Raw genomic sequence first — 15387 nt, 5'->3', positions numbered from 1 at the left:
GTGTGCCCTCTGAGGAAGAACAAAGCATGAATCCAAGAAAAAATGGAAGAGGAACTTCACAATTTAAACATAAATAGACAATGGACACTCTTTGAGGACCAGCATGACAAAGGCTTACCTCAAAATGTTTCTTCACATTGGATGAGGAGGAAACAGCTGATCTCAGATTTTTGATCCTTGGAAGGCAGTAATTGCATCGTACAACATTTTTCCCACTCTGGCTCACAAATGTACAAGCTTTCTCAAAGCCAAACCATGGTACTTGCTGTTCTGCAGATGTGGCTGTGGGCAACTGGCACTGCTTCACGCCCTCCTTCTCCTCATGCACAGGGCCTCCTTTCTGAACCTCACTTTCTAGTTTTGCCTCCTCAGGATCAACAAGCTGTGACTCAAGTGGCCGCACTAACTGACTGCTGCTCTCAGCAGCAAAACCTGCAACAGGCGTCTCTGTAATAAACAAGAGATAATGCTCCTATATGGGTGAACTTCAGCTGTGATGTGCCCCCATCTCTTCCCCATGCTGCAAGATGCCCCAGTCAGAGTGGAAGTAAGCAGGTCGATAGCACAATTAAAAGAGATCCTATTTGCATCATTTTTGCTCACTGAATAACCCTGCCTGGGCCAGTCTAACCTACTATCTCACAGGGTTGTTGTGAGAACAAAATGAGACTAGGGTTCAAATCCCCACATAGCCATGAAGCTCACTGGGTGACCTTGGGCCAGTCACTGCCTCTCAGCCTCATGAAAACCCTATTCATAGGGTCACCATAAGTTGGAATCAACTTGAAGGCGGTACATATATTTTTTATTTTGAATATGATGATTATGATAATAAATATGCAGCATTTCAAATTAATTCTGTATGAGAAGCATTCCATGCCAAGCTTGGAAAACCAAGGATGAGGTATAAAATGTAGACAAAAATACTTTTGACAAAATGCCGTTTATCTTTTATATCTATATCTATAATTAGCAATACAGCTGAATGATGTATGTAAAGTATTTTTTCTTTCCCTTTTCTTTTTTATTAATATTTTAGTACTGCTGCTAAAGTTCTGATGAAAGAATAAAGCATTCATTAGCCAAATTCAAATGATTAGAACACATCACATAAATTCCACTGAAGTTGGAGTTTTTGCCATAGAAAATGAAAAAAACATATAACCTATGATAGCCCAATAGACAATCAGAACTAATATAAAACCTTATTGCTTCTCATTTGCAAATCTTGCAAGATCTAAGGTAACTCTAGATCATGTGAGTTCAGGTGATGCATGTTATGTACATTTGTATAGATATTAGCAGAGATTGTCAACAGTCTATCTCTCTCTGGGACTGGGAATCTCTCTCTCACAGAACATGAGTTTGAGAGCTGGGGGACTGAGAGGAGGAGCTGCAAGGATCCTACTTCTCACCTCATCTCTGCCAAGAACAAAAAAATCAGCCTTAAGCCATTTATTATACGCCTAATGATTTATTATTATTATTATTACTGAGACAGTTTTTGTCCCACATACAATTCAGTCTTGTGATTAAACAGGACAAAAATACAAATAAAAAGAAAGATGGAGTTCAAATAAATATACAATAAAAAGCTAGCCGGCATTTTAAAAGACAGGAGTGCTCTGTCTGGATAAATACAGCACACAGGTATGCATGGGAACAAGGGGGAGAGTTCAAAAAGGGGGGGAAGGAAGAGAAGTAGGCCAGAGCTTGGAAAAGTTACTTTTTTGAACTACAGCTCCCATCAGCCTAATCCAGTGGCCATGTTGCCTAGGGCTGATGGGAGTTGTAGTTCAAAAAAGTAACTTTCCAAGCTCTGGCCTACTTCTCTTCCTTCCCCCCCTTTTTGAACTCTCCCCCTTGTTCCCATGCATACCTAGGCAAGGAGAGGCAGTGGGGGGGCAGAACGGGGGGTGGGGGGGCAAAAATGCCACGGGGGCGGAAGGGGCCGTGGGGGGTGCATGCGCACGCACGCACGCACGCACACACACACACACAAATCATCGTCACTCACCTCCACAGCTCTTCGCCATTCTGCTGCTGCCTTCTCCTCCGTTGTCCTTGCCCTGGCTTTTTCCTCCAGCGTCCATTTTTTCCTCTCAGACGCTAGCAGGCCCTGCCTATTCACCTCTTCCCTCGTGCATCCTAACACAGATCACAAGGGAAGAGAGAGTCTGCGCAGAGGTCCAATCAGTGTGAGGCACTCATGTCTTGTGTTAACCAATCACAGCCAGGAGCTGACTTCCCCTTGTTCCCGCCCCCAAGTAACGTCCAACCTAACGTGGAAACGTTAAAGTTGCAGCTGAAAAGTAGGGAAATTACTAGTCGTTCCGTTACTTGCCAAATGTAATGGAATTACCCACTCGTTATTTAAAATTGTAACTAATTACAAGTAACTCGTTAAAAATAACGAGTTACTTCCAAGCTCTGGCAGAGGCCTACTGGGATAATTGGCTCAGATAGGTTTTGTTGGTGGGCTCCTGTTGGGTTCATATCAGGTGTTTAGGAAGAATCTTAGTAAGGAGGGACATGGGTGATGCCACCCCAATTTCAGTGATCATGGGTAGAGGGAAGTATAGATATGGGGGGATGGTGAATTACCATAGAAGATGAGGGCAAAGCTATCTGTGACTTGTTCCTCCCTCCCACTCCTCTCATGGATGGGTTCTTCATTGCGCATATGCTGTGCCCACTGGCCTGTGTGTGTCATTGTTGAATGCCAGATTGGTAAACAATAAGGCCATACTTGTCCATGATTTGATTGTGCATAAAGGTGCCGATTTGGTGTGCATTACTGAGACCTGGGTGGGTGAGCTGGGACAAGTTGATCTGACCCAGCTTTGCCTACCTGGATACTCAGTGCAACACCAGCACAGGCTGCAGGGACGGGGAGGAGGAGTTGCTGTGGTCTACAGAACTTCCACCTCTGTCACCAGGAAACCACTCTGTCTTGGAGGTGGCTGTGAGGGCCTGTACCTGGTGTCGGGCCAGGGAGACAGTAAACTAGGGTTGCTGCTGGTGTACCGTCCACCCTGCTGCCCAGCAGCTTCTCTGCCCGAGCTGCCGGAGGCCATATTGGCTGTGGTATTGGAGGAGCCCAGAACGATGGTGCTGGGTGATTTCAATGTCCATACTTAGGCTGCCTCTAGTGTTCTGGCTTGGGATGTCATGGCCTCCATGACGATCATGGGGCTATCTCAAGTTGTTACCAGCCTGACGCATAGGGCAGGGCACATCCTCTACTTCGTTTTTGCTCCAGATGGAGGAAGGGGTGGTCTGAAGATAAGGGGATGGATGTCACCCTGTTGTCATTGTCAGAGCACTTCCTGGTGAAGTTTAGAATTGTAGTTCCCATCCTTCCTTGTACGGGTGGTAGACAGATTAAGATGGTCCGCCCCCGGAGACTAATGGAATCCACTGGATTCTTGAATGCCCTGGGGGAGTTCACAGTAGATAGAGCAGGTGACCCTGTTGAAGCCCTTGACACACTGTAGAACAGTGAGGCACGTCGGGCTCTTGACACAGTTGCCACAGAGTGTCCTATCCAGCATTGTGGAGCCTGGTTTGCACCTTGGTACACCTGTGAGCTAAGGGCAATGAAACAGGCTGGACGATGGCTAGAGTGCAAGTGGCAAAAGACATGTTGTGAGGCTGATTGGGCACAAGTAAAACATCATAACCATACCTACTGTGTGGTGGTGAGGGCAGTGAAAAAGCCCCACTTCTCTGCCTCCATCGCATCCTCAAGCAGCCGTCTGGTGGAGCTTTTCCATAATGTCAGGGATCTGTTGACATCAACTCGAGGAAATGGAGCTTTAGACCCTTCGGAGGCCCACTGTAAATTGTTTGCAAGGCACTTTGAGGGTAAAGTTGCTCACCTCCGTAGCAGTCCTGATGCCCCATCCACATCTACTGTAGTCCCCAATGAGGTGTCCAGTGCAATATCTGCTGCAACTTCTTGGGAACGGTTTCAGTTGATGCAGCCTGATGATGTAGACAAGGTGCTTGTGATGATGCGGCCACCAACATGTCCTCTAGAATCTAGATCCTTGCCCTTCTTGGCTTATTAAAGCTTGCGAGGGGGTTTGACTGAGTGGATCCAGGATGTGATCAATGCATCATTGCGGGAGGGAGTGGTTCCAGCCTCCCTGAAAGAGTCGGTGATCTGACCGCTCCTGAAAAAATCCACCCTGGACCCATGGGTCTGGGACAATTACCGACCAGTCGCAAATACCTCCTTTTTAGGGAAGGTGATTGAGAGGGTTGTGGCGCAGCAGTTGCAAGTACTCTTGGATGAAACAGATTATCTTGACCCATTCCAATCTGGGTTCAGGCCTGGTTATGGAACTGTATTGGCCTTGGTCACCCTGATGGATGACCTTTATCGGGAGAAGGACGTGGGGAGTGCGACCCTGTTACTCTTACTTGATCTCTCTGTGGCTTTTGATACCATTGACCATGGTATCCTTCTGGGCTGACTTCATGAGATAGGCATTAGAGGCACTGTTTTACACTGGTTCTGATTCTATCTCCAGTGTCGTTTTTAGATAATAGCATTGGGTAACTGTCTTTTGGCCCCCTGGCAGTTGTGCTGTGGGGTGCCGCAGGGTACCATCTTGTCCCCCATGCTGTTTAACATCTATGAAGCCCTTGGGAGCAGTCATCAGGAGATTTGGGGCAAGGTGTCAGCAGTACACTTATAATACGCATCTCTATTTCTCTGCAACATCTGAATCAGGAGAGGCCATGCAAGCTCTTGACTGGTGGTAGGCTGGATGAGGGCCAATAAACTGAGTGTGAATCCTAGCAAGACGGAGGCGCTGTAGGTTGGTGGTTCCCGAGTTCGGATAATTGGTCAGTTGCCTGCTTTGGATGGGGTTGTACTCCCTCTGAAAGAGCAGGTCCATAGTCTGGGGGTGCTCCTAGATCCATCTTTGTCACTAGAGGCCCAGGTGACCTCAGTGGCTAAGAGTGCTTTTTACCAGCTTCAGCTGGTAAGACAGCTGCAGCTGTTTCTGGACTGGGATAGCCTGACCACTGTTGTCCACGCACTGATAACCTCTAGGCTGGATTACTGTAATGCACTCTATGTGCGGCTGCCCTTGAGGTTGGGCTGGAAGCTGCAGTTGGTGCAGAATGCGGCTTCGAGACTGCTCACTGGGGCTGGGTATTGCCAACATGTCACCCCACTGCTGAAAGAATTTCACTGGCTGCCCATTTGCTACCAGGCCAAGTTCAAGGTTCTAGTTTTGGAGTACAAAGCCCTATACAACTTGGGACCAGGATACGTGAAGGACCGTCTTATCCCTTATATACCCAGTCAATCACTGCGCTCTGCAGGTAAGGGCCTCCTGCAGATACCATCTTATCAGGAGGTCCGTTCTACACAACATAGGAAACGGACCTTTAGTGTGGCGGCACCTACCCTGTGGAACTCCCTACCTTTAAATATTTGAGAGGCTCCATCTCTGTTGTCTTTTTGGCGCCTATTGAAGACCTTCCTCTTTCAACAAGTCTTTTAAGTTAAGACCTTATCCCAGTCTGCTTCTGTGTTGAGATTGCTTTTTAATATGTTTTTAAACCTTTTTTTAAAAACCAACATGTTTTTTAACCTTTTTTAAAAAAAGTCTTCAAAGCTTTTTTTAAAAATGTTTTTAAAGTTGTTTTGTTTTAATGTATTTTCTGTTTTTATGATGTTTTAAAGTGTTTTTAGTTGCCTTTGTTTGCCTCCCTGGGCTCCTGCTGGGAGGAAGGGCGGGATATCAATCAATCAGTCAATCAATATGATATGTCAGTGTGCAGATATTGTCAAAATTGTTTTCTGAAATGGTCTGGTTCCAGTCTCAACCTTTTGTAAACAGCCTCTTTAAATAGGTCATACAGTGCCTTGCAAAAGTAATGAGACCCCTGACCAATGCTCTCATATTACTGAATTACAAGTGGTACATGTCACAGACTTTGGCCTTGAATCACACACTTTGGCCCACCACGTATGCCACTGCCTGTCGCACATTTACCTCTCTGTTCACCCACCACCTCCTCCTCCTTGTCTGTACTAACAGATGAGGGGGCACATTATTTATTTCTCCCCCAAATAAACTTTGTTATAGCAATGCTGCTTTATTTCCTTGGCCCTTGCTATATCCACAAGGTTTACAGGCAAGACTCACCCTCCTGTGCCTCTTTGTATGCTTTCTTAAGATCACAGCTTACTATACTCTGATGTAATTTCATTGCCACTGTTTGATACTGTTTCACAACCCTTGTTTATTTTTATATGAATCCTTATATGTTTTATAGTAGCTGGCCAAATAACCAGGCGTGTTTTGAACCAAAGTGATTTATTAAATACAGATCTGAATATGAAGAACTCTTTGTGTTCAGGTTCTTAAGTATCTGGTTATGAATAAATATTCTTTACTTCTGAATGAAATACACTAATTAAATTGCTCAATTAACACCAATAACGTCCTGCCTATCTACCCATACTACAACCCTCTTCCTTCCAAGTCAAATACAGTAGGGCCCTACTCATACGGCAAGTTAGGTTCCAGACCCCAGCCAAAAAGCGAAAACCGCTGAAAAGTGGATACTACAGCTGATCTTCTCCTCCTCTGGCATGATCAGCTCGAGCGGGGGAGTCTGATTGCTCCAGAAGAGGACGCTAGAGCTGATCTGCCCTGGTGTGATCAGCTGGAGTGCAGGGAGCTCCAGCCCCCCTCCAGCTGATCGCCCTGCTGGTGCCGTATCAGCAGAACGCCGAAAAGCGGGGCACCAAGAAGCGGGGCCTTACTTATACCTATCTGCCTTTCAACTGCCAAACACTCAAATACAAAATTCTCAACCCCCATTCACTCAGCCAATCACAAACTAACCTGCACCAACATTCTATCTCACTCATTTCCCCCTTCCAACACTCACCACTTACTTTAATCATTCTAATAAAACCCACTTACCATAAATAGCATAATGCAAGCACATGCAACATTTTAACATAAAAGTGTGGGCTCTGGCAACCCGTGGGGAAGGGAGAAAGGGGAGCGATCTGGTGACCCATGGGAGGAGAAGAGGGTGGACTCTGGCGACCAGTGGGGTAGAGGGAAGGGGGTGGATTCTGGCAACCCATATGGGGAAGGAAAGGAAGTGGGCTCTGGTGACCTGTGAGCGGGAGTACTGTGGCAAGCCATGGGGGGAGTTTTGGTGACAGTAGGTTGGGTTGGCAAGTGAAGTGAGTAGAGGCGGCAGCTCCCTGGTTTTTTTTAAAGGAATTATTCAAAATAATTTCATCCTCCTGCAGTCATCAAAATATGACTAAATCCTTTTGTTGCTGCCACTAATTGTCCCTTCTCTTGCTATATAGGATGCCAGTCAATGTGTTACATTATGGTTTATTTCTAGGCTGCCTTTTGGCCAAAAAGGCCCCCAAGGCGGCTTACACACAAATAGAAAAACACAATACAAATAAAAACACAATTTACCAAAATTCAAGCCAACAAAAGCAACAACAGCTACAAACCAAAAGCACTCACCTTCATAATAAAGGACAGTCCCCAGAAAAAAGTCACTAAGAGAAGGGGTGAGGGGGCAAAGCAGGTGGAAAAGCTTGCCCCTTGATGGCCCCAGCACAGTCTCACCCCTGTAGCAAAGCAAAAAAAATTAAAGGTACTTTATGTTTAATTGAAGGATGGTACAGAATTGATAAAAATAAATGAAAAGGGAATGGATGTATTGTGAGAAGTTTACATACACTTTTTTCTAAGCATCTGTGGACCTTTCCCCTTTAACCTCTTATTAGATGGATGATAGCAAGGCCAGATCTCTGAGATGAGGCAATACTCCTAAATTTCCAGGCAAATCCCACTAGCTTATGTTCACTACATGTAACATTACAAAAAACAGATTGACTTAATTAGTCTAGAGCATTTAGTTGTTTCTTGAGGGCTATCCAACCAACACTTTTTTTATTGGTATGAATCTTTTTAACTTTAAAAAGTTTATTATCTAGCTTAGCAACGCAATTTATTTCTTTTGCTTACACCTTTTGCCGTGCTAACCACTAGGTGGTGCCCTGCTACTTATCTAGTGGAAAGAATAGTATTAACCATAAATCACTAAGCAAAAGCATGCTAGACTGGGGCACCCAGCCTTTTAATAGTAGAATACATCTTTGTTCTTTGCCTGACCTGAAGAATGACATCACTGCCTTTCTTCCTGTTGCACTGTAGCTGCTTGACTCACAGACTTTGACACAAGCCAGATGGCTGCGATTGGTAGTCGCACAGGCTGCTTGGTACTACAATTGATGAAAAAGAATAGGAAGACGTTTTATGATCAGCTGCGGGAGCACAATAAGACTGCAGCTTTGCTAGGTAATTACGTTTTCATTGTACACTGTTATTCCTTATGGTGAAGGCTGCAGGGGGGAATTACGTTTTTATTTGTGTATTTTGATTGCATAGACCTTTGATCTTTTATTAATCAGTAGTCTGCTACAGAGTTTTATTAATCAGTAGTCTCCAATGTTGGGTTGGTTGGGTATTTTTTTTAAAAGGAAACAAAAAAGCAGTTCTGCAGTCACTTGCAAAAATGACATGCTAATGTATGTTTATTGGTTCTCTGAGGATATTCGTTGTGATTCTTACGTTCTCTCTCTTCCAACCAACCTCCACCTTTAGAACTCCCAAATGTGTGGGTTCTGTAGCTTGAAGTCAGAGTTCAGCCATGTTAATTCAAGCAGTTGTTTCGTTGAACATACTTCTGACTGATTCAGTAAAACATGTATTGATAATTTTTATGTGGTGTTCTTCAGAGGACTAGAAGAGGCAATGTGCAACTTCCCCTGTGCTTGAGATGTAGTAAACGGAAACAATCATAATATTTGTGTACATTTAGGGTCGCTGTGTGCCAGACTTTAGAGGCCAGTCCTGTGTTTGAAGTGGTCTCTAATCCAAGTCCAATTTTAAGGATGAAAGACCGTAAGAAGAGCCAAGAAAGGGGCTTTTAAGCTGTCCATCAACAGTTAGCACCAGAGAGCAGACTGAGCAGTCATCACAGGGAGGTCACCTGGTCACAGTCTTTCCTGCTATAATGAGATTTATTCCATTTAAGTTAGTAATTGTTTCTAACTTTGTATTTATACATATAAATTAGCATAGAAACTTTTTTGCAGACATGTATGTTCTTTTATCCACTTGTTTGATGATGTGTAACTAGCTAGCCTATATACCGTTGAGTGTCTTTACTCTGCATAACTAATGCGTGCATGCTCACACAATTTAAATACGAAGGATTGGATACAACGGTTGCATGAGCAGAGGGCCACTCAATGCAACAAATCTTTCCCATTTTCTCATCCCAACCTTGTGCTCCCTGAAAAGCATCCTTGAAGTGTAGACTGTGGCATGGAGTCAGGGGCTGGAGAAGGGGGAAAGGAGAATCACTGATAATTGGGCAGAGGTGCTTTGCATGAGAGTAGTTCTGCTTTCACAAGGTGCCTCCGCTTGCCTAACTTTGAGAACTATCCTATCTCATGTTTTTCAGAAGTTAAATATGAGCAAAGAAGACTTCACTATTGCCCACTGGGGCCTTCCTCCTATTTTGTTGATGCTTACAGGCAGAATTGTTAGCACACACTGATTCGGTATACCCATGATGCCCATAAGCCAAATGGGGAATGTGTCAGTTCTGTTTGATCCTGTTTGGCCAGATGACACACCAGGAAATTAGCAAGGCATAGATGACACTTTCCAAATAAGAAATTGTCCCGGTTCTGGTAGCTCTTTCTACTGCTTCTTGCCACTCTGGTTTAACTTCACATTGTGTAACCAGTGGTGGATGAAGCTGTCAGGATAAAAAATTAGTGAACCTAATAAAATGTTTGCTATCAACTGTCCAATCTATTGGAAACGTCTGGATATTAAAATGAATGGGAATAGGAGAAGAAAATGAACATAGTCTTGCACAACATATGTTTTATTGTGCTTTAACAACTAGAAGTTTCTGATGGATTTTAATCTCTTTAGGCTGCATTGCAGAAACTTATGAAAAGAGTCTGAGTTATTACTTCATAGGGCAGCTGCATTTTGTCTACTGCGTTAACTTTCCCGTCTCCTCAGATCACTTTTCTCTTTGCATCTCTCTCACTCTTTGACTAAGGGCCTCAGTGCAGTGTACATAGGATTATGCCAAATGCATATGAAGACAGGGATGTTGTTTAAGTATTCAACAGTTTTAAGGTGCCTGTTATTTGTGTAACACTACATGCCCTGTTATTTTGAAAGGATCTGGAACATCCATGCAATCTTTTATTATAATAAATGAAAAAAGGCAAGTCCTGTGTTTTACTTTATTAATTTTTCATGTGATCATTTCCAGTCATCTTTGAATTGGCATTTTTGTTGTCTTGTTTTTAGCAGGGTGCTTCATTGCCTGGTATAGTCAGTGTTTGCTTACTGTGTTATAAATTATGTTGTGCTATTGTAATCAAACATAAGGCTGACAGCAAGAAATGAGATAAAATCATTTATAAATGTGTATTTGGGATATTAGTCTTGTATTTTCCTTTCATTAAAAAATCATAACCATCAGTTTTGCTGTGAACGTATCTAACATTTTTGATGTTTTAATTTTATTTTCATCTTTTTTTCCTTTACTCAGCTCTTGCCCCTGTTGTTTGCCTCTGGTTGTGTTGGTGAGGATATTACAGTGATGTCTGCATTCAACCTACTGCATTTGGTGACAAAGAGCCAGCCAGTGGCCCTGCGAGCCTGTGGGCTTCCCTCAGGTTGAATGGGTGCTACTTGTTGTGGTCATGCATATGGAGGCCCCTCTTAGTGAACTGGGTGTCTCTGCTACAGTAAATTCACACGCTTTGCTTTATCTAAAATGTTTGAAGCTCAAAGTATTTGTTTAAATATATACCATGCTTCATAACTCTGTTTAAAAACATTTGAGAAAGTTATTTAGCTTCTTGGAGCCCCATATCATGATGCAATTTCTTTAGACTTGGCAATATCTTTCAATTTACAAAGAAACAAAGAACAAAACACCAGTGTAATCCTGTAAATAATAGTTGCCTTAAATATTCCCCTAGCAATAGTTAAGCAATATTTTAAAAGGACATCCGTCAATGGGGACGAAGATAATTTTCTGTGATTTCCCCCCTCCGCATTGCAGCCCTCCATCTCTGTCCAGTATCTATTCTGGGGGTGGGGTGGAGGTTGGAGGACCCTCCAGAGCAGAGGAGGAACATAGAGCCCTGTTGGATCAGGTCTTTCTAGTCCACCATCCTGTTTCATACAGTGGCGGGTCATATGTCTCTGCACAACCCACAAACGGTATGAGGGCAAAAAAAGCCCTTGCCCACTGTTCCTAAAAGATAAGTGCAAGTTGTCAAAAATAGGTGAAACTAGGCAAAAAGACACTAGCATCTACTTTCGAGTCTAGAAGCCCTTTTCGTTCATGGCTGAAACAGGAGTTACAAGTGTCCATTAATGAGAGAGAATGGAATGAATAAATATGGTATACCATAAGAAGTCACTATTCTGTATTAAAAAATTGAAACTGGCCTTTTCCTCCAGTTTAACAATATATGTACATTTGAAGATAGTTATGAAAGTGTTCATATGCTATCTGTGCACCTACATTTCTTTCTGGAGGAACTATTAGGGTTATTTATAAGTGCATTTTAATGTTTCTTTAATTTTAATTTAATCTAGGGTTTATTAAACAGAAAAGGTTTTATTTAGAAATGAATTTATTTTAAATTGATACATGGTCTGTAGAGATTTTGGTCTAAAATACTCCCAATTTCCAGTAGATGGCACTAATTAAGTATTCTTTTGCATCTGCTAAATACAATTCTAACCTACCAAACTAGAAATCTGTTGCATACAAAGAAACTGATAATTTAGCTAAGTACTTACACAGTCTTGTTTTGAAAAGCAAATTTATTCTTTAAATCAATAGTGTTCTAAATGACACCTATATAGTCCCTTTAAAATAATTTCCAGCTATACTTTGTAGACTCATTACAGTCTTGTGTCCCTATTTTTTGGTAGGAATTTATGGATGAATTTTAATTATTAGAATTTTAGGTAAATTTAGATCAAATCAAATCTTCCTTCATTTGAATTTCACCTCTCCAGGAAATATCAAATGCAGACTGTATTTTTACTGAATCTTGACACTTATTTTCTGTAGCAGAGCACCACATTTATATAGGGGGAAAGCTCACTTTGCTTGTTGTGAGTTTGCATTATATTAGCTCGTTCACCTCTGAGATATGTTCTTTTTATTTCCTTTTACACTTTATGTTGCTTGCATCACTTTTTGCATGCAATAGAAAGCTTTTTCTTCCTGCTCTTATAAGTCTAGAAAAATAGAATTGCATATGTAATTTTAATTAAATTAATTGTTAAAATGTTCTGAAAGACATGGGTGCTCCTTAATACTAAAGTATTATGTTTTCCCAATAAAGTTTTAGATAAGATACTGTGCAGTGTTTAATTATTAGAATATTTAAATGTCATTTATAAAACATTTTCTAAGTTCACAGTGGAAATCATTACAGGTATTGGGCATATCATGTTAATTATTTTTGTGTGTATTTAATGTTGCATTTTAGTTTTATTTTAGTTGACAATAATTAGGCAGTTTTAATGTGAAAATGAACTTTTTTTACATTCAGATATATAAAGTTGTAAAATCCTTGTTGAGCCTCCTTTAATAAAATGGGAAAATAAAAAACCATCCTGATTAGTAGAATATTAAATGTGTTTTAAGTATAACACCTATCCAAAAGGGGGATATAAAAATGTTCAAATCTTGAATTCACAAAAAAAATCCTTCCACCAACAGTTAAAAATGTCTTCTAGTTAGATGTATAGTGTTCCTGTTTGCCTCAACTTGGGTGCCACAGTTTTAAACACATCAGAGTTCAAAATGTTGAAGGTTTAATCTTAGATCAATTTCATTTTTTTTGCTAAGAAGTTGTTATTTAAATTTATATCCCACCTCCCAGAAGGAGCCCAGGATGGCAAACGTGATAAAACACTGAAAACATCTTTAAACAAAACTTCTTTTAAAAAATTTCAACAGACAAGCAGACTAGGATAATGTCTCTGCCTAAAAGGCTTGTTGAAAGAGGAAGGTCTTCAGTAGGTGCTGAAGAGACAACAGAGAGGGCACCTATTAAAGGGAGTGAATTCTAAAGCGTAGGTGCTATAACATTAAAGGTCCGCTTCCTATGTTGTATGGAATGGACCTCCTGATAAGGTGGTATCTGCAGGAGCGCCTCTTCAGAGCGCAGTGATCAAATGCGTACATAGTGATATTCTGCCCCGGTGAGCAGTTGTGCTGCTGCATTTTGCAACAGCTGCAGCTTCTGGACCAACTTCAAGGGCAGCCCCATACAGAGTGCATTATAGTAATCCAGCCTGAAGGTTACTATTGCATGGACAACAGTGCACTGTTAGATAGCTGTGTTTGTGGGGCATGCGTATTGTGCTGTTCCCCAAGGGTCAGGAACAATGACAAGCCAAACATATATGTGGGTTAAAACAAGCCACCAGTTTATTGATTACAGCAAGGTAAGCAGGGTTGACAAAGGCACTGAGGTAGGATCAGTACCTATTCAAACAGCATGCCTATTATTTGATACCCATCCCAGTAGGAACTTGTGCCTGACTTAGTTACTTAAAGTTGTTTTACATTTTTAAAAGAATTTTAGCCACTTTTTCCTATTAAAAAAAAAAATCCAAATTAGCTAACACAGGATAAGAATAAGAAGATCCAGTTGGGAGATGCAGGGCCTTTTACTGTCTGAAGTCATTGATGATGCCTCATTCAGAGAGGATAGAATGTTGTACAGTCTCAAATCTGTAAATCTAAAAACCTAAGCTGGATGTTAATTTCATGGCAACCTGACACCTCCTTCTAATTTTTCCTTCTTGCAGATAGTCTTTGAGTGACCCATAGCCCAGGTCCAGGAATATATGGTTAACGTTAATTTTCTAGAACTGTACCAATCTAACTTTTGGTCAGGAAAGAGCACTATGTCTCTGCTTATGACCATGATTGATTGTCTTCTGGTGTCTGACCATGATTGGAGGCTGGATGTGGTGCATCAACTGCAATTAAATCTAGACATTACAGAAGTAGTACTGATTGACTAGCCTGGCAACATGGAGCATATTGGCATTCACATCATTGCGGGGGTGTTAGCAGTACACATCCTCTGATCACTTAGCTTTGCAGTCTTAGCGTACTCCTGGATTTTTCGTTAAGCCCAGATATTTAGGTTGCAGTGGATGGTCATGTACTATATATATAATTACTGTATAATTTCTAGAATTAAAAGATTATATAGTAAGGCAACATTGCCATGTCTTTAACTTGTTTTAAACTATTTTTAATATATATTTTATATTGTTGTGACGTATTCTGGGACCTTCTGGTGAAGGGTAGGTAGTACATTTGATGATGACAATGATGGCCTGTGGGTTTTTAACACTGGTGCCCAAACAGTTTGATACAATGTTGCATACATTACCAATGTAGATTCTTCTTTTGCTTTTAGGTAAACGTCTGAAAGACATATGCAACAAAACAGCAGAACCTGTGAATATAAACCTCCATCACTTGACTTCTTAAAATAATCAACAGAACGTTATAAAGCACAAACTTCACTCTCAGTTTGGAAACTGTATTTAAGGTTAAGAAGTCAGGATATAGAAAAATCTTGCTAATTTGTACAGTGACGTTCAGGTGCATGAAAACCAAATAATTTGTTGCTGATGAAATGGGACATTCCTTTGAAATTGGGCGAATATTCCTTTAGTGATTCTTTTAAGACAACGAAATCTGGAATAAAGTCTTTATCCTCCTCCCAAATAAGATTTAAACCGACAAGGGGGGTAGAAAAGTAGCCTTTCAAAACCTCTCATTAAAATGAGATCTCTGCAGCAGTTTGTGACAGAGCTCACAGTAGAAAACTGATAAAAAATATTTTCTAACCTGTGAATATTTTTTCCCAATACCTTACATTTAATAGCTACAATTTCAGTGTCTATACTATTTACTTAAAGTCAAATATTTTTAGATTTTATTATGTCTATCTGCAAAAGCCTATCAGGGATAGTAGTGACTAGCAGTGTGTAATGTTTTTTAATAAAAAGATAGAAATGGAATAAAGGGGAGGAAAAAAAGAAACATCTTTGCTTAAATTATTTGAAAGCGTCGGTTTTTTAAGCTACTTTTTATGAACACTTCTCAGTAATGACTGAAGGTAAAAAAGCAGAAAATCATCAAATGTTAGGAAATTGCAATCCAATACCATGTAATTTAAACCTGCCGTTTCTTTCCTTGTACTAAATGACATACAGA

General features: G+C 41.2%; 1 protein-coding gene across 6 annotated transcripts in view; it reads left to right on the top strand.

The window, feature by feature from the left end:
- Nucleotides 1-15387, top strand: part of MSRB3 (methionine sulfoxide reductase B3) — a 124363-nt gene that overhangs the window by 31912 nt on the left and 77064 nt on the right. For 3 of the 6 annotated variants that reach the window (XM_061639817.1, XM_061639818.1, XM_061639819.1), the window contains one exon: nt 8229-8372. The exons of 1 other annotated variant lie outside the window; for it this stretch is intronic. In XM_061639817.1, the coding sequence (XP_061495801.1) occupies nt 8261-8372 (112 nt within the window). In that variant the 5' untranslated portion in view covers nt 8229-8260. Of the gene's footprint in view, nt 1-8228; nt 8373-10659; nt 10787-15387 lie in introns of those variants that run through there. 2 more of the 6 variants (XM_061639821.1, XM_061639820.1) reach the window with 2 other exon arrangements.

Source organism: Rhineura floridana, chromosome 8, assembly GCF_030035675.1.
Source record: "Rhineura floridana isolate rRhiFlo1 chromosome 8, rRhiFlo1.hap2, whole genome shotgun sequence".
Classification (NCBI taxonomy): Eukaryota; Metazoa; Chordata; class Lepidosauria; order Squamata; family Rhineuridae; genus Rhineura; species Rhineura floridana.
This window is presented reverse-complemented; position numbering and strand designations above follow the sequence as displayed.